The following is a 26,445-nucleotide window of genomic DNA, read 5'->3' as shown; positions in this document are numbered from 1 at the left end:
TTGCCGGCTACCAGTATGCACTAATCCACCGCCCTGGGAAGGCGATGGGCCACGCAGACGCCCTCAGCAGGCTACCACTACCAGAAACAGGCCCCGACCCAGCGCCTGCGCAAGAGGTTATGACCCTGGAGCTGCTTCCCGACCGACCCATTCAGGCACAAGAAGTTGCGCACCATTCCACAAAAGATAGGGTCATCTCCCGGGTCCTGGACTGGGTGTGGCGAGGATGGCCCAGCAGCAGCCCCGGGCCAGAATTCGCTGGCTACACAAACCGCAAACATGAACTGTCGGCCCACAAGGGGTGCCTGTTATGGGGAAGCAGGGTTGTTGTTCCCCAGCCCCTCCGCAAAAGGGTCCTTACAGCCCTACACGAGACACACCCAGGGGTAGTGAGGATGAAGGCCCTTGCCAGGAGTTATGTGTGGTGGCCGGGGATTGACAGAGAGATAGAGGCCTGGGTCCAACACTGCCAGACCTGCCAAGAATCCCGCCCGGATCCCCCAAGGGCCCCAGTCCAGCCCTGGGAGTCCGCCCGACATCCATGGTCACGCTTGCACGTGGACTTCGCTGGCCCCTTCCAGGGAAAAACATTCTTCATAGTGGTGGATTCCTACACCAAATGGCTGGAGGTCGCACTGGTACCATCCACTTCTACGGCGGCAGCCATCCGGGTACTACGTAAGCTGTTTGCGACCCACGGGCTCCCTGACACCCTCGTCTCGGACAATGGAACCGCATTCACGTCAGAGGAGTTCCAGACCTTCACAGCGCAGAACGCCATCCGCCACATCCGCTCAGCACCATTCCACCCTGCCACAAATGGCCAAGCGGAGCGCATGGTGCGGACCACCAAGGACAGCCTCCGCCGCATGACACAAGGGGACTGGGAATACCGCCTTGCCGCATTTCTTCTAGCACAGCACAGCACCCCAAGCACAACGACGGGCCGGAGCCCAGCTGAATTACTAATGGGCCGGCGCCTTGCAACTAGACTGGACCGACTTCACCCCGACAGAGCTCAGGATGAGGTAGTGGTGGGGAAAGGCAGGAACCCCCGGACATTTGTGGCCCAGGACCCAGTGTATGCAAAGAATTTTGGGGCAGGCCCAGCATGGGTACCCGCCACAGTCACCAAGGTGACCGGTCCCGTGTCGTACGAGGTACTAACGGAAGGGGGGCAATGTTGGCGCCGCCACTGCGACCAGCTACGGCGACGATTCCCAGGAGGAACCCGGGAGGAGAGCAGGACAGAGGGGTCCCAAGGGGACAGCAGGGCAGTGAGGCCTGTAGAGCGAGAGGGGTGGGCAGGGGAAGCAGAAGCAGTAGACACAGAGGGGCGCCCCGAGGCTGGAAGGACACCGGAACCAGAGCTACAACCTAGTGGTTCAGTGGCACCAGACCAGACAGCCCTGGCACAGCCAGCAGCCTCGGAACACGAGCCAGAACCAGAACCCCTGACCAAGGAACACCCCAGGCCACAACGCACACGGAGGCGGCCAGCAGACCTTGGGGACTACGAATGCAACTTCCCGGGCAGGACTGGAACTTAGAGGGGAGGGGTGTTATGTACTGAGCTGAATCCTAGAACAATAGGATTCAGAATCAGCGGGAGCTACCCAATCCAACTCCAGGTGGAAGTGAATCCGCAACCTGATTGGCCTGCTGGAGCAGCCAATCAGGCGGCTGGCAGAAGTGAATCTGCTACCTGATTGGCCTGTAGGAGCAGCCAATCAGGCTGCAGGCAGAAGTCAATCCACAATATAATTGGCCCACAGGTGTAGCCCTGAAGTAGCCAATCACGCAAGGCCCATTGTGTAAATAATGTATATAAGCAGATGGTTTTGGGAAAAGAGCCATTCGTCTTCTCTTCTCCTCCTTGATGACTATGAGCTGACTAAAGAGCATGAAATTCACTCTTGACTCCGAGTATATTTCACATATCCAGCACTGTGGTGCAAAGATCCCTCCAGTGCCCCCCTCGCAAATCCAAAACAAGGGAGGGGGTGGTGGAAAATGTCCTCTGCCTCCCCCACCGCCCTGATCCCTGGCGTGGTGGTGGCGATCAAGCAGGAAAACATGCTGGCGGACATGTTCTCCAGCGTCGGGGTGCCCAAGAAGGCAGCATGGGAAGGCTGCGTGCCGCCTTTTGCCAGGAAGCAGGAGGAGGACAACAACAGGAGCAGGGTCGTCTTTAGCAGATGCAGAGGCTTGGGAGGGAAGCTGCACGTAGCTTCCTTCCTAAGCCTTTGTGGGGATTGCTCTCCTACTGCGGATGCTTGGGAAGGAAGCTGCACGCCCACCAGCCATATAGTTGGCGGGGCGCAGCTGGCGGGCGTGCAGGGAAAGGGGAGGCTGCCGGCAAAGCCGCACAGCTCCCCCACTTGCTAGGGCGCCCCTGAGAGGCCAGCGCCCTGGCACAACGAACCACTAACATCAATGGGAAAGATGGCTCTGCTAGCAAGTCAAATAAATGAGCAAGAGGCTCATTTTATTTACCAGATTTTGACCAGTTTTACTTGTTAATTTCTGTATACCAGCGTTTCCCAAATTTTGGTCTCCAGCAGTTTTTGGACTACAATTCCCATCATCCCTGACCGCTGGTCCTACTGAATATACACATTTTTACAAAAGGATTTCTCCCAACTAAAATGCAAATGCATATGTTATTTTCACTAATATATGCATTCATATGCACACTTTACCCTAGTATATGCATTTTTGTACGTATCCCATGACTGTACAACTGCATTGCAAAAATCAGAGAAGTATGAATTTCAATATATGGCTGTGTTTTGGCTCATGTGTTGTTTTGGAAAGTACAGATTAGAATCAAATGCAAACTGAATCAAATTTCTCCCTCATCCCTAGATGTGAAAGGTTTTTATGTAGCATCTTTGAACTCTGGACATCTTGATTTCCAGAGTGAACTCTTAAGATGGTCTTATTCAGGTTATTTTTTTTGGTCTATGTGCTTCCAAAGGGTAAGCGAGGGAGTGCTAATGATCTACTTGAGTTGATTGTGAGGATTCCTGAGCCAAGAGTTGTAAACATAAAAGTGGCAATGACACCTGGAAATATGCAAAGTGAGCTGGACAGCTCTTAAGTCCATATGTATAGATCTCTCTCTCTCTCTCTCTCTCTCTCTCTCTCTCTCCATAACCTTGTTTTCAATGTTTTTTTTATTTTTTGTAAATCACTTTGAGGTTCTGTTTACAATCAAGCACTACATAAATTTTGTAAAATGAATAAAATAAGACCAGTTGAAAACTATTGGATTTAGGACCACAAGTAAAGCACAAATCTTGATGATTTCATTGTGACTTAGGTGTACTGACTTTTCCCTGCAGAGGCTCTTCACATATGCACAATCAGGTCAAACTGGGGATTCCAATATCTCCCATAAATCAGGATTATAATCTTTGGAGCCTTTCGGAGGCATGTATACATATTAATTGCAGAGCCTTTGAGCAGGTCAAGCAAATAGTCTGAAGACAAGTTAGCATCAATTGTCTGAGCCTGTACTTTTAGGCTAGTGGGCACACCAAAAGCGAAGCCCCCTCTCCTTCATTTCTTGTGGTCCTGTGGTCTTGTCTCAGGGGGGCACAGAGCACATTCTAAAGCCCTGAATCTCAATACTTTGGGACCAGGTCTCTTGCAAGCCAAATAGCTGAAATTGGGACAAATGTTCCCCAAAGCCCAAATTCTGTGACTTATGCAATACCTCTGGTGTATTCATAGGGAGAGCAGTCTGCAGAAGTTGGGGGTGGGGGAGACTATCAAACAGCCAAACCAAAGCCTTGATAGCTCATGACAGCAGTTCAAATAGTGTGTGTGTGTAGGTTGCTTATTTTTCTGTGGGCGGGCTTTGCTGTTTGGTCAGCTTTTTAAAACAAGGATTATTATTATTATTATTATTATTATTATTATTATTATTATTATTATTATTATATTATATACCCCGCCCATCTGGCCGAGTTTCCCCAGCCACTCTGGGTGGCTCCCAATTGAGTGTTAAAAACAATACAGCATTAAATATTAAAAACTTCCCTAAACAGGGCTGCCTTCAGATGTCTTTTAAAAATAGGAAAGCTGCTTATTTCCTTGACATCTGATGGGAGGATTTCCCCTCCCACTGATCCCAATGGGAGGGGAATTAAGTATGCCAGTTGGGGGCATGTCAGAGGAATAGGAGAGCTTTTGATCCAGTGAATCCAAAGTTCCCCATGATGTGCCCCCATAACGCCTCCTTTTTGCCCTCTCTGCCCCAGGGCCTTTGATGGCAAAGGAGGGGGCAAACCAGGGAGATTTCTGCAGCTGCGAGGAAGATGGCGTCATGGACAGATCTCCTGTGCTCATCTCCTGTGCTCTCTCCTTTTCAGAAAGAGGGACCATGCTATCTAATACAACAATCTGCACCTAAACATTGGCAAGACAAAGGAGATGGTGTTGGACTTCCAGAGGAAGAGAGGGGAGCTAGCCCCATTGTATATTGGGGGTGGGTGGGCTGTGTGGAGGGAGTCTCTTCCTTTAAATTCCTGGGAGTCCATCTTAGTGAAGACCTTACTTGGAAGGTCAATACAGCCCAGGTGGTTAGGAAGGCCCAACAGAGACTTCATTTCCTTAGGGTCTTGCGAAAGAACAATGTTAGACAACAACTGATGATTTCCTTCTATCGGTCCACGGTAGAAAGTGTTCTCTCATACTGTATTATGGTTATAGGTTGTTGTTGTTTAGTCGTTTAGTCGTGTCCGACTCTTCGTGACCCCATGGACCATAGCACGCCAGGCACTCCTGTCTTCCACTGCCTCCCGCAGTTTGGTCAAACTCATGTTCGTAGCTTCGAGAACACTGTCCAACCATCTTGTCCTCTGTCGTCCCCTTCTCCTAGTGCCCTCAATCTTTCCCAACATCAGGGTCTTTTCCAAGGATTCTCCTCTTCTCATGAGGTGGCCAAAGTATTGGAGCCTCAGCTTCACGATCTGTCCTTCCAGTGAGCACTCAGGGCTGATTTCCTTAAGAATGGATAGGTTTGATCTTCTAGCAGTCCATGGGACTCTCAAGAGTCTCCTCCAGCACCATAATTCAAAAGCATCAATTCTTCGGCGATCAGCCTTCTTTATGGTCCAGCTCTCACTTCCATACCTACCTATGGTTATAGGTAGGTAGCCGTTTTGGTCTGACGTAGCCAAAACAAAAAATAAAATAAATTCCTTCCAGTAGCACCTTAGAGACCAACTAAGTTTGTCATTGGTATGAGCTTTCGTGTGCATGCACACTTCTTCAGATATTACGGTGTGGTACGCTGGTTTGACTGCCATGGATGGAAAGTCCCTACAGAGGGTGGTGAAGACAGCACACGATATCATGGGCTGTCCCCTGAGTCTGCAAGATGTCATCACAGGAGACCATTGCCTCAGAAGAGCTTGGAACATTCTCAGGGATGACTCACCTCACACCCTGGCCAGCACCTTTTTAAACTCCTGCCCTCGGGCAGGAGATATAGAAGCATGATAAACTGCACCAACAGGTTAAAGAACAGTTTCTACCCGTGGGCCGTGAGGCTGCTGAATGGAAGACAGCAACATTGCAGCTGAGGTTCGTTCGGGGTTGGTGGTCGTAGGACAGCACACATAGTGAAACAAGGACTGAGGGGAGGGGGGCTCGTTTAATCTCACTGTAAACAAGTGGTACAGTGACAATAAAGTATTTCTATTCTATATTTCTATTCTTATGGCCTCTTGGATGCCCTCCTAACACAGGATTAGAGACTTACATTATATTCAATAAATATTGGGTTTTTGCTGAAGCACTTGTTCCACATTTTTATTTGAGGGGGGAAATGTTATGGAAGTAATTTTAGCCATTTTAATGAGGCATAATGTTGTTGTTGTTGTTTAGTCGTTTAGTCGTGTCCGACTCTTCGTGACCCCATGGACCATAGCATAATAGGGTTGGTTAAAACCAAGTCTCTTTCCCCCTTCCCCTCCTTCCTTCCTTTGCAGGCTTACAAAAATAGTAAAGTAACTCTACAAATACGTTTGCAATTCAAAGCTTGAGTGCTGGATATTTTTGCTCTCAGGGACATCAAGCATAGATGGCTGCCTGTTATCTGACCTCCTCACTCATCAGATCAGTTGAAATTTTAATAAATATGTAATTATTAAGTATTTGACATGAAGTGTCATCAAAATTGAAATTAACTGTGTGGATCAAGCCTTAACCAATTACAAATGGATTCCGGTGTGGGAGCTGCATGAAGCAATTGTCCAGTGTTTGTGGGCTTAGATGTACTTTATTTGAAAGGTGGAACAGTTGCTTTCAGCCTATTTTTGAGGCAAAGCTGTATGGAAGGGGTCTAGAGATGTCTGTTAAAGTAAATCATGCATCAAATAAACTCTATAACTTATATTGTTAACTATTAGGTTAACAACGTAAGTGTTCTTCTGAAGTGACCTCAGATTGGGGTAGGGTGGGCAAAAAATGAAGGGAAAATTGTGAAGGCCAACAAAATAGCAGAGCTAAAAACATTATACATGCTGCGGCTCTCATGATGGTTTTGAGTTAAATGTTCCCATCATCCCCAGCCAACATGGCTAGTGGTCAAGGAAGATGGGAGTTGGAATGCATCACTCAAAGGGGAAACAAGAACGGACCCTGCACAGTGTGGTGTAGAGCATTGTACTAGGACTTGTGAGACCAGGGTCCAGATCCCCAGTGGGCCATGAAGCTCATTATGTGACCTTGGGCCAGCCACTGCCTCTCAGCATGACCTACCTAACAGGTTTGTTGTGGGGATTAAAGGAGGAGGGGGAGAACCATGTAGACCCCCTTGAGCTCCAGGGCAAAGGAGGTGGGATTTAAATGGAATTTTTTTTTGAGGGGGTTAGTGTATAGAAAACAAGTGCTGAGTTAGAAAGAACATGAACAGCTGTCTTTTATTTCTGGGTGGACAGGTTAATCTCTGTTCACACAGTTACTGTCTCTCAGCCTAACCTGCTTCACAGGGTTTTAAGGCGAGGATAAAATGGGGAGGGAGAGAGCCATATACACTACCTTGTGAGCTCCTGGAATGAAAGGTGGGGTAATTGTGAGTGAGCGAATGTGTGTGTGTGTGTGTGTGTGTGTGTGTGTGTGTGTGTGATAATTTATATGCATCAATGCAAGCATAGAGATAATTACTATTATTTAAACAGAAATACGTATCTTCTTATTCTTCTTTGGCAATCAGTTGTAGCCAAGCAAGATAGTCTTCCATGAACAACATTTTAACGTGGGTCTGTAAGTGACTGTGGAGGCCAATTCTGGATCCACACATCCTTCCACAATGGGGACATAGGTTTCTGGGAATTGATCACAGTGAGGGTTTGCCAAGCGTGCCTTCCTCTTAGCATGTTTCTCCCTTTCATCCTGAGTTCGAGCGTCTTCAAAGCCCATGATACCTTTGGTAAAGGCTGTTCTCCAACTGGAGTGCTCACAAGCCAGTGTATCCCAGTTGTCAGTGTTTATACTACGTTTTTAAAGATTTGCCTTGAGAGAGTCTTTAAACCTCTTTTGTTGACCACCAGCATTACACTTTCCATTTTTAAGTTTGGAATAGAGTAGTTGCTTTGGAAGATGATAATCAGGCATCCACACAACATGACCAGTCCAACGAAGTTGATGTTGAAGAATCATTGCTTCAACACTGGTGATCTTTGCTTCTTCCAGTACACTGACATTGGTCCGCCTTGTCTCCCCAAGGATACATCTCACCATCTCACTGTGACCATGTGAGCTGTGTCTGACCTGCTCAGTCTGCTCTCCCGATGTTAACTGTTGATGAGCAACTTCAAGGCCCTTCTTACACTCCCTTCTTATGACTCTAACTATTTTAAAAATAGACTTGGACTGAACAGACTTTGAAACAGAAGATGCTTTCAAACAGAGGGCTCCCCTCTTGTAGCCCTTTAAAGAAGGAACCATGATCACTCTGCTTTCGGTGGCACAGTTAAGTTGTAATATGTCCACTCAAATTCCTGGTTGGCTCATGTGTATGAATGGGACTGGGCAAAACGAGCTTGGGGTTTTTTGGTTGATGTCTGGATGATTTGCAGTAGATTGGCAAGGGTCCAATTACATTTGCAGAGCACCCTGTTGGCAAGGCTGTCCTAGGAGATATCCCCCCAAAGATAGCTGGTGGTGACATAGATATGGTAATAATCCTCCCTCCCCCAATTCAAAACCATTTGAAGGAAGTACCTCCAAATGAAAGGTCTTCAAACGAAGGAGACACTGATTATTTATATCTGGTATCAATTTACTCTTTTAATTAGGTAAAGGTAAAGGGACTCCTGACCATTAGGTCCAGTCACGGACGACTCTGGGGTTGCAGTGCTCATCTCGCTTTACTGGCCGAGGGAGCCAGCGTACAGCTTCCGGATCATGTGGCCAGCATGACTAAGCCGCTTCTGGAGAACCAGAGCAGCACACGGAAACGCTGTTTACCTTCCCGCTGGAGCAGTACCTTTTTATCTACTTGCACTTTGACGTGCTTTTGAACTGCTAGGTTGGCAGGAGCAGGGACCGAGCAACGGGATCTCACCCCATCGCAGGGATTTGAACTGCCGACCTTCTGATCAGCAAGCCCTAGGCTCTGTGGTTTAGACCACAGCGCCACATCAGCAACTATTTTATTGGAAGTGCATTTCATAATATGGAGCCTGAGAAATAAAGTAAATTGCAAACTTTTGCACGTTTGGAATTGTTACATTTCCCTCCGTACCTTTTAAAATTATTTGCTCCATAGGGGCAGAGTTTACCATTTTTTTTTTATCCAAAGTATTCCATGTGACATCATCCTTCACTTCAGTTTACTAACGCATGACAACATCATAATGGGGAAGACTGAAGGTTTTGATGTTGTAACTGCTGTTTTGTTCCAGCTGTGGAAATTGAAAAATGGAAAAGGGTTTGTAGTAGGTTGAACACAATCATAATTGATTTAAAGTTTCTAGAATAAAAGCTTGCTCCCTCCCTCGGATGATGTTGGACCACCCCTCCCACCACCCCTGACCATTATGGGGTTGTTGTTGTGGTGGTATAGCAACATCTATGTTCTAAAGTTGGGAGCAGCTGTTATGGAGAAAAAGAGAACTGTTCTTAAGAGATGTATCTTGGTTTCAAATTAACCTTATATGGGTATTTATGATTCAGGAAAGGAAAGAAAGACATTTAAGAGGATCTCTCTTTTTAAAACCCAAGAAGTTCTGCAGCGCACATCATGTGATGCTTGCAGATAGCAGAAAAAAACTTCATTTGAATGAGTTTTGCGTCTCCCTTCCCAACACACCAGAGCCCAGCATCCACCGACTACTTCTGCTCAGCATCTGCTTTTGCAATTGAAAGAATATAAAGTAATTTTTAAAATTGCTCCAAGAAATGTGTAGACTGCAAGAGCTGTATTTACAGACTATTCAACAAATATAAAGAAGCCATTGATTACAAAGCTCCCGGCATTCTTCTCTCTCAATAAGATACGGGAGGCTGTTAGAACACATTCAGCTTCTACCTCCTATTGTTGTGTCAGCTTCTGTGAGCAAATCCTCTGGTGGTACTGCTGTCTTCAGATTTTAGGTTGGAACCAATGTAATGGTGGTCATGGGTAAAGAACATTTCATCACCACCACCATCCCTGAGCCACCTATGCATTTGTGTGTGTGTGGTTGTTTTTTTAATAGCTTTTAATATCCTGCCCTTCATGGAAACACACATTGCCTATGACAATGGATACATTAATTGCTATTAATACTGTTACTGTTATTAAGATTGCTATATTTAATTTTTCCTCTGTCGTCCTCTGTCGCATCCTTATCCTCAGAGGAAAATTTAAATAGACAGAGGATGAGATGGTTGGACAGTGTTCTCGAAGCTAGGAACATGAGTCTGACCAAACTGTGGGAGGCAGTGGAAGACAGGAGTGCCTGGCATGGGGTCACGAAGAGTCGGACACGACTAAACAACAACAATTTAAATTTTCCATTTCAGTTCTTTGAGGAAGCAAAGGTGGATTATATTTGTGCGGGTGGTGAGGAATGGGGGATTGGAGGAGGAATATTTTTTAGATGTCTTATTTGCTAAATGAAAAAAGACTCAGCACTAATCCATTAATGAGCACAACACTGACTAAAAAAAAAAAAAGAGAGAGAAAGCGGACACTACAGATTATGATGCAGAATTTAAAACAGCAGTAACCATTTTTTAAAAAATCAACTGTACCAGTATATTTAAGTACATAGTACAAAAAACAGATAATTTAAAAATGTAATAAAAATGTCTTCGTCAGCAGCCAAAAAATACCTAAAGATTGGCTCTAGATGAAGCTCTCTGGGGTGTTTCACACATGAGGTGCCGTCACCGAAAAGGCCCTCCCTCTGGTTACTGTCAGCCTTATCTCATGAGATTCTGAAGTAGTTTGAAAAGGGACAAAATAATTATAATTATAATTATAACTTTATTATTTATATGCCACCCATCTGACTGGGTTGTCCCAGCTACTCTGGGCGACTTCTAGCAAAATATAAAAAGCACAACAAAACTTCAAACATTAAAAACTTCCCAATACAGGAAGCTGGATGTTCCAGTTTCCAATTAGATCAGACTCCACTTAGTTTCTGGCCTGTTCACAGGCTTTATGATTCCGTAATATATTTGTTAGCGAGCTTGACTTTGTACATTCATACTTTCAAATAATTACAGACAGTTATCAGTCGTTACTATGAAAAGAGCGGAGTTTCTAGAAGTGAACTCAAAACCATCTAGCTTGGACTGGAGTAGAACGCCATACCATTTCTTATTGAATGAATGTTTTATTTTGCGCTCTGATGCTAGCAATCAAATCAACACAGGACAACCCCCTTTTCAGACAACAGCAGCATTTTTAATTTGTGACTGTGACTCTCAAATTTACATGGACAGTTATTTTCTAAAACAGTCCCGCAGTGTACAGCAGGGTCAGGGAACCAGATGTCGTTGGCCTGTTAGCCCTCTCATCTTTGACCATTGGCCATGTTGACCATTGGCCAACAACACCTGGAGGACCAGAGGTTCCCCATTCATGGTGCAGAGCCAGAGAGTTAGCCAGAGATACAGATACTCCCAAACGACTAAACAACAACAACAGATACTCCCGAAGAATAATCAAATGTAATTTTAAAGCAGTATGGGGAAGAGAAACGAGGAATGAGACTGCCCCCACATGGTGACTTGGAGTGGACGCCGAGACCATATAACACCAGTCCTGAAAGACCTGCATTGGCTCCCAGTATGTTTCTGAGCACAATTCAAAGTGTTGGTGCTGACCTTTCAAGCCCTAAATGGCCTCGGCCCAGTATACCTGAAGGAGTGTCTCCACCCCCATCATTCAGCCCAGACACTGAGGTCCAGCTCCAAGGGCCTTCTGCGAGAAGTGATGCCACAGGGAACAAGGCAGAGGGCCTTCTCGGTAGTGGCACCTGCCCTGTGGAACGCCCTTCCATCAGATGTCAAGGAAATAAACAACCATCTTATATTTAAAAGACATCTGAAGTCAGCCCTGTATAGGGAACTTTTTAATGTTTGATTATTTTCTTCTTCTTCTGTATACTTGATAGAATTGCAGTAACAAAAACCAAACAATATCACAAGAAAAAAGAAAAATGGCAAACTACAAAACGGAAAATAAAAAGAACACACAAAAAAATACACAGAAACTTGACTTCCCTCCACCCATGTTTGACCTCCTTCCCTTAATCTTCGTTCATTCGTTGTGTTATTAGTATTACTTTATTTTTATTCCACGTCCATCCATTTCCTCAATATTTCTACCCTGTAAACCTCAGGCCAGAAACTATGTGGAGTCTGGTCTAATTGGAAATTGGAACACCGAACTTCCTGTATTGGGAAGTTTTTAATGTTTGATTGTTTTATTGTGTTTTTAATATTCTGTTGGGAGCCGCCCAGAGTGGCTGGGAAAACCCAGCCAGATAGTCAAGGTATAAATGATAAATTATTGTTATTGTTATTATTATTCCCAAATGGCAACCTCTGGTTTTTCTAGATGGCATTTAGCAAGAAGTAATTAAATATGTTGCTAATTCCTTAATGCTTCTCTCCCCCCCCCCTGTTTCTGTTCACAGGAAAAGCTAACCCAGGAATGTGTATTCAGAGAACAATTTGAAGAGAACTGGTATAACACATACTCATCGAATCTATATAAGCATGTGGACACTGGAAGACGATATTACGTTGCATTAAATAAAGACGGGTCTCCGAGAGAAGCGACTAGGACTAAGCGGCATCAAAAATTCACACATTTTTTACCTAGACCGGTGGATCCAGAGAAAGTCCCTGAACTATATAAGGATATTTTAAGCCAAAGTTGACAAAGACAATTCCTTCACTTGTGAGCCCTTAAAACGAAAGTAACCACTATAAAAGGTTTCATGCGGTGGGTTCTTAATTGATTAGCTGTGTCATCGCATCAGCTCCACTGTTGCCAAACTTTGTCGCATGCATAATGTATGATGGAGGCTTGGATGGAACATGTTGGTTTTGTTCTGCACTTAAAGGGGTTTTGTCTTCCTGGAGGAGTGCCTATTGCCCATTCGCTTGGTTTATTATGAGAGGAAGGAAGGAAGAGTGAGAATGTGTGAGAGCGGAGAAAAGAAAGGAAAGAGGATGAAAGAGAGAAGCTGGAGCAAGAAGGAAGGAAGGGGGAGGGGGAAAGGCCTGATGCATGCTGGGAAATAGACACGCTTTTAATTTTTTTGATCCATTGTACTTCATCCTATATCAGCATAGCTGCCATACTTTGACTCATCAGGAATTTTGGCTGGTGGCCTGCGCAAGTGTACGCTGCATTTATAAAAAAGAAAACGAAAAAAAGAAGGCATGGAGGGTTCGTTCTTACTTAAACAAACAAACAAACAAACAAACAAACAAACAAACAAACAGAAAGAGACTTGCTATTTTTTTGTTTGACTGCTCAAGTGGGAGCCACCCCTCGCTGAATTTAAAAGCAAAGACCTCCCAGGTGAAAAAAAACGAGAAAAGATTAAAAAATAATAAAAAGTAGTAAAAAAAAAATACGTAAAAAAGTTTAAATTTATTTATAGAAATTCCAAAGGCAACATTTTATTTATTTTATATATTTATTTATTATATAGAGTTTATTTTTAATGAAATATGTACAGGCCTGATAGGCAGTTTGGAAGCTTTAGGCTCTGTGAAACATTTCGACGGCGAAGGCCGCTCTCGAACCTGTGATAAAACTCATGCAAGTCAAACGTAAAAGGTGCATGGAGGCAAAGAGAAATCTAGCGATCCTAATGTACTAAAGGCGACAATCTCCTTTGTGCCCATATTATTGTAAAAGTATGCACAACCACTCATGACACAGAGAGCTCACTCTTCTGACTGCTTGTTTCATAGCTTAAACTCTCCCCCCCGTCCCCTCCTCCCTCCCCAAGGATTAAAGATAAAAATGGGTCTTCAAAACTTTAATTCTGTGTCTGTAATATTTCCTCTTTGGTAAGTCGACTTATTCAATCTCTGTAAGCTTCACAGTTGTGAAAAGAAGAAAGAGAAAAGAAAACAAGGGTTGGTATATATTCTACTTGTTAAAACCTACTGCAGATAATACCAAAGCTAAATGATACATATGCTCCTTTTATTTAAGCAGAATGCCAGAAACATCCTAATATTGACATTTTGTACTAATTAAGGTTTTCACAACTAGTACAAGAGGCCCGGGGCAAGGTTCACTCTTGTAAACTTGTTTAATTGTGCACTTGACTATCTACTCTGAAATTACACAAGTTCCATAGGGGTTATTACTGTAACATCTTTTATGGGGGGAAAAATTGCTTTCAGTGTGAACTGTCATAATACATATTAACACCCTTCTTAAAGTAAGACTCTTGCAAATGAAACTAATAAATCTCTATTGAGAATTGCAACGAGGGGGAAAGTACTATACTCGTTTTATTTCAAGTTATCTTTCATATGTTCCTGGGGCGTATGCCGTTAGGACTGTGTAACAGAGTAAGTGCAAACACACCTTTCGTTAGGGGTTGTAATTTTGGAACTTGCCCCATAGAAAAGAGCCCCTGGGAATAGCTGAGTCAGAAGTGCTGTCCAACAGCTGCAGCCCAGTGCACTATGTTTGTGTACCATTGTGCAGAGTTACTGTACAAGGTTTCGGAGCTCAGCCTGGTTTGGGTTGTTGCCTGGATTCTATTTAGTTTGGAAAGTTGTGCATCCGTCTCCATATGAACGATGCATGTTTCCTTGGGTTGCAGTGGATGCTTAAAACAACTGAAGCACGTCGAAGCACTTCTAATGCCACTTCTTGTAGTTGATACCGCATGTCATTCTGGGACCGTATAAGTTTTACTTGAGTTTCCACGTGCAAGTATTAGCAAGCAGTTTCAAGGCTCTGGTTCCATCCAACGAGCTTATACTCGGAGCAGAGCCATTGAACTTAATAGACTTGGTAGTCATTTTCATTACTTTCAACTGGTGTGCTCTGAGTATGGCTGTTGCTAGAGACAAGCCTAAATCTTCCACCTAGCTGGAGTAAGAAGGGAGTTTAATGCACAGAGGGCTGTATCAACTAAGTCATTCGCAGAACAGACCCATAGACTTAGTAACAACTAACTCAAGCCCCTTGATTTCAGTGGCTCTACTTTGAGCATGCCTCCGTTGGAGACAGACAAAAGATATTAAGTACTGCTTATGAAGAAATTGGAGAAAACCACCAATATGTTCAGAATGAATTCGGCATTCCTTCACTCAGTTGCAAGCTGCACAAGATGAGTTTACATGTTCGGTTGTGGGCCGTGGGGAGCACATTACATTCCACACGGGGCTACAAATGAAAAGTATATCCCCATGTACAGTTCTTACCCCTCTCTCCCCACTCTTTGTATCTCTTTGATACAAAGTCAGTCTTCCCCTTATTATTACGTTATCTATCTGTATGTTTCCACGCCCTTGTTCATGTTAACTTGTGTTCTGGGCAAGGGCTGAGGAATTATGATGCCAACACAGGTGTGTTTAAACATTATGGGAGAGGTGGAGAACTCAACACGGGGCTGGGATTTTCAGAGGCAGCCTTGAGTCAAGTGTAATGTGTAGTTCTGCCCTTTGGGCTAGCCAGTCCATAGTATCCAATCTTGGGTAATTTTTTGACGCAACTATCCATGATACACTGAAGAGATCTGTTCCACATATCTGGTAGCTAAAATTTATTACATGAGCACCATAATGTGTGCAGTCACTTACTCTGAATGGGATCAGAATAAGAAAACTATTCTTTCATTTAAAATGAAAATCTAATGCCAATTGCTTCTTGGCCCATAGTATAATCAAACTCAAGACTTTCCCAATGTATTGTAAACTGTTGAATATTAGCCTTGGGCTAAATCTTTCAACGTAAATAAATGACAGCTAGTTTAATTCCAAGGGACGTTGGACATCTAATTGCCAGAGCATTTCTGCTTACGGTACATTCAATACGTATTAACTTAATTGATCAGGACTTTGTTTCTGTTTAAGAATTTGATATAGTTCTTCTCTTATAGATCAAAACCCTCTTTATGATGATCCTTTTTCTTTTTGCCGCCTGCCTGGGATTTTGAAAATGGGAAGATTGTTAAGCAGTTGAAAAGCCACAATACTTGGGTGGATCACAAATGGTGCAGGCCTGCTATAAGACCACTTTAATTGGACTAATTCCACCAGAATCCTCAATAGGACTATCATTGTAAATTACTTTGAAATTGTGTTTTTAATAACCAGAACCAGAAAATGATTATCCTTCAAATAAACGAGTTAAAGGACATACAGCATGTTCAGCATCTAACAGTAAAAGATATATATATACATATTGCATAAAGGTGGATTCAAGTAGCAATAAGTTTCTGATTTTGCACTAAGTCCACAAAAATGTTAAGGACACCCATAATAGCTAAGGTCAAACTTGCCATGAACTTACAAGAATAATAAAGTCATACTTTTTAGCCTTAATGTGGAATTTGCTGGTAATTTTTTATCATAGACAGATCATTAATATTACTTAACATGTTTTTATTTAATTTATTTTTTGTATTTTTTAAAGAAAGGACTAAAAGTAAGCAAGAAAAATGTTATGACTTTATGGCAGTTGATGCAATAAACTGTAATCAATTTATTCAAATAACCCATAGTGCTGTGTATATACCTATTGGATTTTTGTAGATACAGAGTTATGATATACATTATCTTGGTCCAACACATGGTATCAGGCTATCCAACCTTTTCTATTAGCATATAACGGTAGTCGAATGAAAGCTTGGTTGGTCACTTCTAAGTGCTCCATGGAATGATTCCAAAATAGAAATGGGGAAAATATGCTCCCTTTATAAAGCAAGATGAACGGTGAGTGATTAAATTTCATGGAGTCCTCAAATGTTATAGCAGCAGTAATGTAGAGGCTTGGGACCCCATTCCCTTCCTGAATACACAGACCTTTGCATCAAAGCTGGTTTGCCTGTCTGCAAAACATCAAATATGGATGCTGTTCCATCAGTTTCCTGATTTCACTCATACAGTGGTACCTTGGTTGTCAAACTTAATCCGTTCTGGGAGTCGGACGTTTGACTCTCTGAACCGTTCAAAAACCAAGGTGTGGCTTCCAATTGGCTGCAGGAGCTTCCTGCACTCAATCAGAAGCCGCATTGGGTGTTCGGCTTCCCAAAAACATTCGCAAACTGGAACACTTACTTCTGGGTTTGCGGCGCCCAGGAGCCGATTTGTTCAGCAACTAAGCCATTCAGGAACCAAGGTACCATTGTATAGATGGTTGACTGACTTCTCATAGATAGCAAATAACCAAGGCTACATCTTCTACTGTTGCAGTTCAATGCCTCGGAAATAAGTATAGTGAGTGGGGGAACGCGTGAAACTTTTATTACTGCTATTCCAATGCTGTGGACAAATAAAAGGCTCCGTATATTCTAGCGCTCTCCATCTCTGACACCTCTTTAAAATTCACACAGCAACTTGGTGTTAATATACTTGACAACATGTAACTGTGCATATGAATGGAAATATGTGTGTTGGATAAAGATATTGTTATAGAATTTTGAAAGTGAGTATTCTTTCCTATAGCTCCCCCGGTTCAATTCGAGATCTATTGACTTCAAATCATACAGGAGCATAGGCACAGCCCAGTGTAACTTCCTATACAGAACAGGCAAAGCTAACTTCTCCCTGTTATTACTGTTAACGTGTCAAGCCCTGTTCACATTGCATTTTATGGTAGTGCCTATGCTGTACGGAGCCTGTGGGAGATGGAGAGGGCACCTTTGTTGGGGCCATCGGGTATTCTCATTGCTGAACATTTCAAACATCATTTTAACATTTAGACACAGATTGTTATACTTTCCTCTGCGAGATGGAGGAGGAGGAGGAGCCCTTTTGTACTTGGAGTTGTCTTCCTACAAAGGGTTAATTTATGCCCTACAATCAAACCCTTTTCTGTTCTTTTTAATGAGTAGATTGCACATTCAGATTGCAGCCTGTGAATCTGTCCTAATTAAAGTCTGTTTCTCAGCCATCAAATTATTATTTTCAGCATCTCTATGTGGTATAAATGTGGACAGTAGCATTTAACACAATGTTCTGGTGGACATCCTCTGAAAAAATGAGATATTCTTGGCATACGAGGATGCTGCTGTTTGCGAGGAGAGTAGATTTGGGACAAAATGATCTCCAGGCAACGAAAACCTTCACAGGGCTACACTGGAGGAACCAGTCCTAGTTCAGTGATGGTGGCGGCGGCAGCATTCAGTCTTACATAGTCTTGCTGTGTGGGATACCTGTACTCAGGTGTCTGCAAATTAATTCAGGGTATACATGCACTCCAGTTATGGTGAAGAGGAGTGGAAATATTTCAAAGTATCAAATAAAAGAAATGGGACGGTTCAACAAATGGCAGTGCAGTGCTCCAAGAAGGACGGTGTCTATATGTACCAAGTATTATCCTTTCAGAAGGATGGTATAAAGTCTTCTCAACATCTGAAGCACCCTTTTTCAGCCTGAGGATCACTTCCCCCCCCCTGGAGCAGCCTTCCTGGGCCCACCTGCCAGTGATGGTTGGGGCCAGAGGCAATAGATGTGACTCTTTTCCTTTGTGTAGCAAACTACATTCCAGATATGTAAAAGTAGGAGGTTCAAGGACACATCCCAGGCAGGATAAAGCCTGAGGGAGGGTGTGACTTGGAGAGATTCCTCAAGGACCAGGGGATGACGTGTTCCCTCCTCTGTTCAAAAACTAAATAAAATTGTGGACTCACGCAGGGGCAAGAGGGGACACATTGTAATGTCATATACTTGCTACAGAAGCTCTGCTTGTAGTTGTATCCTGCATTGTTGAAGAACTAGTTTGGTTGGTAGAGCATGAGGCTCTTAAATCAGGCATAGGCAAACTCGGCCCTCCAGATGTGTTGGGACTACAACTCCCATCATCCCTGATCACGGGTCCTGCTAGCTAGGATTGATGGGAATTGTAGTCCCAAAACATCTGGAGGGCCGAGTTTGCCTATGCCTGCTCTTAATCTCAGGGTCATGAGTTTGAGCCCCGTGTTGGGGGAAATATTCTTGCATTGCAGGCTGTTGGACTCAATGGCCCTCGTTGTCCCTTCTAGATCTACAGTTCTGTGATTCTACTTTGATGACCCGCCCCTTTCTCCCAACAAGGCACAGCTCATTTGTTGTGCTGTAAACTGATCAAGCTTAAGAAGCTCAAAGTGTTGCCGGTTAAAGAATGGGGTGTTGCTGTGGTTTCAAAATACTATGTGCAGAGCCATACCCTGCATATGTAGTCATAATTAACTGCCAGTGCTTGCTCTTAGGTAAGAGAACATAAAAGTGCAGTCTTACTTATTTTGTTACATCAATTTCTGTTCCATTTCCTAAATACCATTTTTTTGGGTGCTAAATGCCATTTTTTTTAAAAAAAAAATATGGGGCTGGGGGAACCCAATAAAATTTGGCTGAAAACAAAGCTTTGATGTGCTTAAAAGCTCTACCCTAGTCACTGAAAGCAATTCTTTGAGGGAAAAGCTCAATATTAAGATGAGGAGGAAGAATTATTTCATGCCGGCATGAAATCTAGAAGAAGGGCAGAGTCTAGATTAAGGTTTTATTTTTGCTTCCTCTTCCGTTCAGAATGTTTCAAACTGCCATCCTATATGCACTTACCTGGGCTGAGTGGGAGTTAGTCCCATTGAATTCAAAGCACCTTGCTTTTGACTAGACATGCATAGGATTGCACTGGAGTTAATTCCCACTGATTTCTGTCTATAGAAAAGCCTAACAAGTTTACAAGATCCATTTCCTATTATGGAACAACGTTCACTAAATAAGGCATTTTGTTCTAAATTTGGTATAAACTATATTCCCATGCATAGCTTTTTTTTTTTTTTGCAGACAGCATACTTTTAAACAGCGCATAGTTGACCATATAAAATTCTTAGTATCACCCATAGCTGCCAAGTTTTCACTTTTCTCGCGAGGAAGCCTATTCAGCATAAGGGAAAATCCCTGTAAAAAAGGGATAACTTGGCAGCTATGGTATCACCTGCAACGCCATTGCAGCAAATACATTTTCTCTCCCTCAGCTGCTTTCAAGCAAAGTCACCTTGATTCATTTAGTCTTTTCTTGGGAGACAAATACAGTAGTTGCATATGGAATGTTAATTAATCTCCACTTAGGAGGGTAGCAGACTTGACTTTAATTTACCCATTAAGAAGAACAGCAAAGAATTTCTGAAGAACGCTCTATAACCTTTATAGAAATGTGACAAAAATTTACTGGGACTTAAGTCTTTATATATGACTATTTTATTGTGTGTGTGTGTGTGTGTGTGTGTGTGTGTGGCATTGAATAGCTTTAGTTTATTAAATTTCTAGGCTCACAGTAGTTTACAATACAATACAATACAATACAATACAATACAATACAATACAGAAATCATCCAAGTAGGTAAAGGTAAATGACCACTGGACAGTTAAGTCCAGTCAAATTTGACTACAGGGTGTGGTGCTCATCTCTGCTTTCAGGCCGAGGGAACCAGATCACCCTGTCACGCAGATTCAAACTGCCAACGTTATGATTGGCAAGCCCAAGATGCTCAGTGGTTAAGACCACAGCACCACCCATGTGCTTTAAATGTAAAGGTAAAGGGACTCCTGACCATTAGGTCCAGTTGCGAACGACTCTGGGGTTGCGGTGCTCATCTCGCGTTATTGGCCAAGGGAGCCGGCGTACAGCTTCCAGGTCATGTGGCCAGCATGACAAAGCCGCTTCTGGCAAACCAGAGCAGCGCACGGAAATGCCGTTGACCTTCCCGCCGGAGCGGTCCCTATTTATCTACTTGCACTTTGTCGTGCTTTCGAATTGCTTGTTGGCAGGAGCTGGGACCGAGCAATGGGAGCTCACCCCGTTGCGGGGATTCAAACCAATGACCTTCTGATCGGCAAGCCCTAGGCTCTGTGGTTTAACCCACAGCGCCACCCGCATCCCATTTACCTTACCTTTATCCCAGTATCATTATAAAACATGCAGTACTTACTGACATAATGCTCCAATGGACCATTTGAGGGGAAATATAATGTCAGGGTTGCAACAGAACAATAAAACACCCAAGGCCAGTTAAGTTGACACTTTATTCAAGGAAACAAACCACAGCTCAGGCCTAGTAGCCTCAGCAACTCTTTGCAGGAGATCTTGCCCCAATGAAGCAGTTGCAAGAAGTGAAGGGCCCCACGATCCCTCTGCTCGCTATGGCTCCTTCCTTGGTTCCTTCCCTAGTAGCCTAAGGTTTCCTTTTCTGGTTTCTCATTGCTCCACCCTCTTAATTTCTCTGCATGTTCTGGGAGACCAGGGGGGAGGGGAAGACTCCCTGTCTTTTCCCACAGCCTGCCTACACACAGCCTCGGAGTCGGGGGGGGGGGGGGCGAGAGACACACAAAATGGAGGGTCAAGGAGGGAGGATTTTTATGACATATCTTAAGAATCTCAATATAGTCCCTGCAAAGTTTGAATTCATTTGGAAGGAGCTTTAAGTACTATTTCCCACATTTATTCCTCACCCACGACTGACCTTGTTTGTCTGTTTCCCCCTTAAAAGTTAGGTGTTAATGCATGTCCATTTTTAAAAATGTGCATTATAAAATATATATTTAGGCCTTTTCTTCTTTTGTATAGCTACCACGGCCACTATGTGTATTTTCCCCCCTTTCTTTTTAGAAAATGTATACCCATTGATTTAAAAATATACAGTTAAAAAATAAAATAAAATACATGTAAAATATGACAAAGATCCTGCACTGGAGGCCTGTTATAAGGAGCCACTGCCAGGCCTCATCCCTTTTTCAAGTGGGTCCTCCTTTAGCTCTTTGGTGTTCAGATCTGTGTGTAGATGGTACCCACATCAACAACAGTGAGGCATGTATGGCCAGGCCATGGGAGTGGCGTGGTTGCAGCACTGTGGACAGCTCCTAGAGAGCAACTTACTCCAATGAAGGCTAAAGGTGCCTTCAGACTGCCCTCATGTTGTGAGAGGGACTGAAGCATGCATACCAGAAAATTAAAGCGCACTAGTGCAACAAATCCACTGAATAATTTAGCATCACCTGCAAATTTGGTCACCTCACTCCTCACCCTCAACTCTAGATCATTTATGATCAAGTTAAAAGGCACAGGTCCCAGTACCAGTCCTTGAGGGACTTTCTAAACCTTTCCAACTGCAGAACTGTCTTTCTATCCCCATTATCTGCTTCCTGATACTTAACCAATTCCTGATCCACAAGAGGACTTTCCCCTCTTATTCCATGACTGGTAAGCTTACTCGGGAGTCTTTGGTGAGGTACCTTGCGGAAAGCTTTTTGAAAATCCAAGTACACACTATGTCAGCTGGATCATCTCTATCTATGTGCTTGCTGACAAAGAACTCAAATAGGTTCGTAATACAGGGCTTGCCCTTGCAGAAGCCAATCTGGCTCTGCTTCAGCAAGGCTTGTTCTTCTATATGCTTGGTTGTGTTATCTTTAACAACACTTTCCAACAGTTTCTCCAGGTCAGACAATAAGCTGTGCAGCCTGTAATTACCAGGATCCCCTTGGGATCCCTTTTAAAAATTACATTGTTTCCCCCTACCAGCTTGACTCTCCTTGGGATCTGACAATGCTGATGTAGGAAGGTGTAGCCCTATTTGCCTAAACTGGGAGGTTGCTGTATCCAGATGTTACCAGAATGGCATGGGACCCAGCCTTCCAGAAGCAACCTACCCCCATGGCTCCAAAGTCACAGCTTTGCAGATATTTTCTGAATGTGTATAGAGGCTGGAGTGACATTGCACCCTCTGGCCGCACCCCCTGTGCACATCTGAGGTACTGACTGAAGCAGCCTTTGTACATAAAAACTGTCCTCTATGCAGGCTAGGTAAAGGTAAAGGTACCCCTGACCGTTAGGTACAGTCGCGGATGACTCTGGTGTTGTGGCGCTCATCTCGCTCTATAGGCCGAGGGAGCTGGCGTTTGTCCACAGACAGCTTCCGGGTCATGTGGCCAGCATGACTAAGCCGTTTCTGGCGAACCAGAGCAGTGCACGGAAACGCCATTTACCTTCCCACCTATTTATCTACTTGGACTTTGATGTGTTTTCGAACTGCTAGGTTGGCAGGAGCAGGGGCTGAGCAACGGGAGCTCACCCCGTCGCAGGGATTCGAACCGCCGAGCTTCCGATCGGCAAGCCCTAGGCTCAGTGGTTTAGACCACAGCGCCACCCGTGTCCCTACGCAGGCTACTTTGACACAATTGGGGTACCACAAATATGCAGGGTCTCCGACTGCATGCACAGTTCCAGCAGGTGTGTCAACTTGTATATACATAGGCATTATGTCATACATGCCTAGGGGGAGTTTGCTTTTACTCTTGCCTGTTACATGCATGTTCCGAGAATGTCTGAACAGGGTTTCTGTCTTTCGATCAATTAGTCAAAGTGACTCTTATAGAGTATGGCCAATAGGAACATGACAGTAAGAGAACACTATCATATTATTATTCTTTTGCAATGGGAGGAGAAGAAAGGATACTGAAGAGCTTATGACTGAGCCTATAAGTAGGAAAAGTACAGAATTCAAAATTGTCACCCTAGGTCACCTATGACGTTTTGTGGGGTTGAAAATGACGCATGCAGCTAAGGGATGGTTTTGAACGCAGCGGTATTGGAGTTCTCTCTCCAAAACATTTTCTTGAAAGAGCTGATTCACTGATCTTACGGATGGACCTTGAGTCTTGTCTAATGTGGCAAGTTTTTCTGTTGGTTAAACAAATAAATAAATGGTGCTGCAGTGAGTCAGCAAAAGTGCAGGAAAATCCTGCAGTAGCATTTGTCAGTATTCAGGGGAGAGGATTTCCCAGTCTTATGTAAGTGACTATTGTGCCAACTCTGCTACCTGCATGCAGATTCCAAAACCAATCAAATGAACTGTAATTCTGCGTCACGTACATAGAGTTAAACAACAACAACAAACCTGCCACTTTCAGATCTTCTTCGATAAGTCTCATATATTCTACAATAAGCCAGACTATTCTAGTCTGTAAGGAATCTAGTTAATATTTTAATGCAGACTGCAGGCACGCCATACATTTAAAGAACCCCCCCCCCCTGAAAGAATCCTATGAACTGAAATTTACTCCACACGGAGTTACATTTCCCAGCACCCTTAGCAAACTTCAAATCCCAGAATTATTTGCAGGGGGGATGTGCTTTCAATCTGTTTTACATGTATGTTAGGCACTCAGACTTTCCTGGGGTTTCCATTTCTCTTTGCTTTTCAGGATAGTCTGTTGGATGGGGGGGGGGATATCCCACATTTTTCTGCCCTTAAGTTATGGAGTGATTTTTACAGGATTCTGACTGACAATGTTCTCAGCTGTACCATTCCAATCTGAGTGAAATCACGCAAGGAGGCAGTGGGTGAAGGAAAAGGAGAGTCATCACTATCAGGGATGGTGAGGGCAAGAAAGGGGTGAGTCCTTAGTGCCTGCGGCTATCACTTAGTGGTAGAGCGCTTGCTTGGCATGCAGAAGGTCCCAGAGTCCAAACCTTCCCGTTTCCAGTTAGCAGGTCATGTGAAAGATCTTTCTCTCTGAGACCTTGGGCATTCCTTATTCAGCCAAAGTAGAAAAGAGTGGACTAGATCGGAGGTGTTGGTGGGCCACACCTCACACCACCCTTGACCTTTGGTCATGTGGATTAGGACTGGTGGGAGCTAGAGTCCAACAACATATTGAGAGCCACAGCCTCCCACTCTTGGGCTCGATGGGCTGGCTGGCATCCATTTGTCTTGGGAGACAATGGAGGGGTGTGCCTTTGGGGGTGAGGTCAAACCATTGGAAGGTGGCAGCGCCGGCTGTGGCTGTAGAGACCAATTTGGGAGAGACACAAATAGTCTGGCCTGGTCTGAAACTTCAAGAAGAGTAAGTGTGCATCTAGGCCAACATAATTTAGAGGCAAACAAACTCTTAAAGCACACTAAATCATAGCTGTCAAGTTCTCCCCTTTTTAAAGGGAAATTCTGTTATGCTGAAAAGGCTTCCTTGCGAGAAAAGGGAAAACTTGACAGCTATGCACTAAATGCATTTAGGGCATATGCTCAATCTTTGCCGCGGGACTGAGCTCAAGAGAAGGCAGCTTCTACAGTTCTACAGCTCAAAGGGCTGTGCCTGGTGCTGATTGGTTGGCCCTTGTGTTCATCACACAGCCTCCACCTCTCCTTTTTTGGAGCATACAAAATGCAAAAGAACACCACAAAAACAAAACAAGACAGGCCAAACAATTGTTTGATTAGAGAAACAAGCAAGGGATCGAAAAAGTGAATTTGATGTTTTATCCATAAGCCACCGTGAATCTCTTTTAGGGAAAAAGATAGTCTATAAATAAATAAATAGACAGAATCATAATCATAGAATCATAGAATTGTAGAGTTGGAAGGGACCCTGTGGGTCATCCAATCCCACCCCCTGCAATGTGGGAATATGCAGCTGTATAGTGATGATAATGATATTAATGATAATAATAATAATAATAATAATAATAATAATAATAATAATAATTACATATTGCTCCTGACCCCAGTCTTATGCATCACGGCATATGCCTCCATGACATTGATATAATAGGAAACACATATGGAGAAGGGAGTATACAAAAAAGGGGTCTCAGTCAGTGACAGCTCAAAAATAGCTCATAGAAAGAAAGTACACAGGCACCAAAGGGGGATGTGTTATCATTAAATCGTTGTTAGGGGTCACTTCCTTTTTAATTTTTGAAGGTGGACATTCCTCTGGGAGACACATGACATACTTAAATATCATTTTGCTTTCTTGTGGCTAAAGCATGAGTCAGTGTTATGTGCATACATTTTTCAAATCTCTTTAAAAAAAGATGGAATAGACCTGAATTAATGTGTAAATGAAATTAACCTGTCCGTGTAAAAAATTGTCCAGAACCAGAAATAGCACCTTAGGGCAGCTGGACATTAGAGAAACTGAAGGTTGCAAAATCCAGCGCAAGGAGGATTATTTCGCTTGCTTCATTGCCCTCTGTGCCTTTCTGGGTGATTGGAGGGGATTGGAGTAAAATGAGAAAACTGTCAATCTGTCAAATGTTCTATAAATGACGCCAAGAGGAGACTGCTGAATTGAAGGTCATGTCTGTTGTTTAACAAAAGCAGCAGTTTCTCCAAAGGGGGGGGGGGATGTTATTAATTTTGAAACAAGCTGTACAACACTGACATTGTACATCCTTGATTCTATACAGTGTGGATGGGGAACCTGTGGCTCTCCAGAGGGTGACAGACTCCAACTCCCATCAGCCCCAGCCAGCATAGCCAATGATCAAGGATTATGGGAGCTGTAGTCCAATAACATCTGGAGGGCCATAGGTTCCCCACTGCTGCTCCAGAATAAGAACTTGGGTTGTATTCTGACCTCCAGCTACACATTTGTTCGTCTAGACCTGGGGTGAGGACCTCAGGCCCAGGGGCCAAATGCAACCCTCCAGTTGTCCCAGAACTCTCTTCAGGCCTTGACACCTCTCCTTAGGCCTCATTTCTCACTAGCCCTACTTGGCTCCCCAGGTGTTTTTGCCTGGCTGGAATCAGACCCTCCAAGTGTCCCTATTTCCCAGGGACAGTCCTGGATTTACAGAAGGCGTCCAAGTTTCTGATTTGATCCTGGAATGTCCTGCTTTACCTTAGGATGTCCCTATTTCCATCAGAGCTATGTTTGAGGGTATCTTAGGATGTCCCTTCAGAAGACATCTGAAGGCAGCCTGTATAGGGAAGTTTTAAAATGCTTAATGCTTTGTTATATTTT

General features: G+C 43.8%; 1 protein-coding gene across 1 annotated transcript in view; it reads left to right on the top strand.

The window, feature by feature from the left end:
- The window catches only part of FGF9 (fibroblast growth factor 9), a 52,197-nt gene extending 35,051 nt beyond the window's left edge, over nt 1-17,146 (top strand). The window contains exon 3 of the mRNA XM_088668282.1: nt 12,153-17,146. Coding sequence (XP_088524408.1) covers nt 12,153-12,398 — 246 coding nt within the window. The 3' untranslated portion in view covers nt 12,399-17,146. The remainder of the gene's footprint in view (nt 1-12,152) is intronic.
- The last annotated feature ends 9,299 nt before the right edge of the window (nt 17,147-26,445 follow it).

This window comes from Zootoca vivipara, chromosome 4 (genome assembly GCF_965207765.1).
Source record: "Zootoca vivipara chromosome 4, rZooViv2.hap1.1, whole genome shotgun sequence".
NCBI classification, from domain to species: Eukaryota; Metazoa; Chordata; class Lepidosauria; order Squamata; family Lacertidae; genus Zootoca; species Zootoca vivipara.
This window is presented reverse-complemented; position numbering and strand designations above follow the sequence as displayed.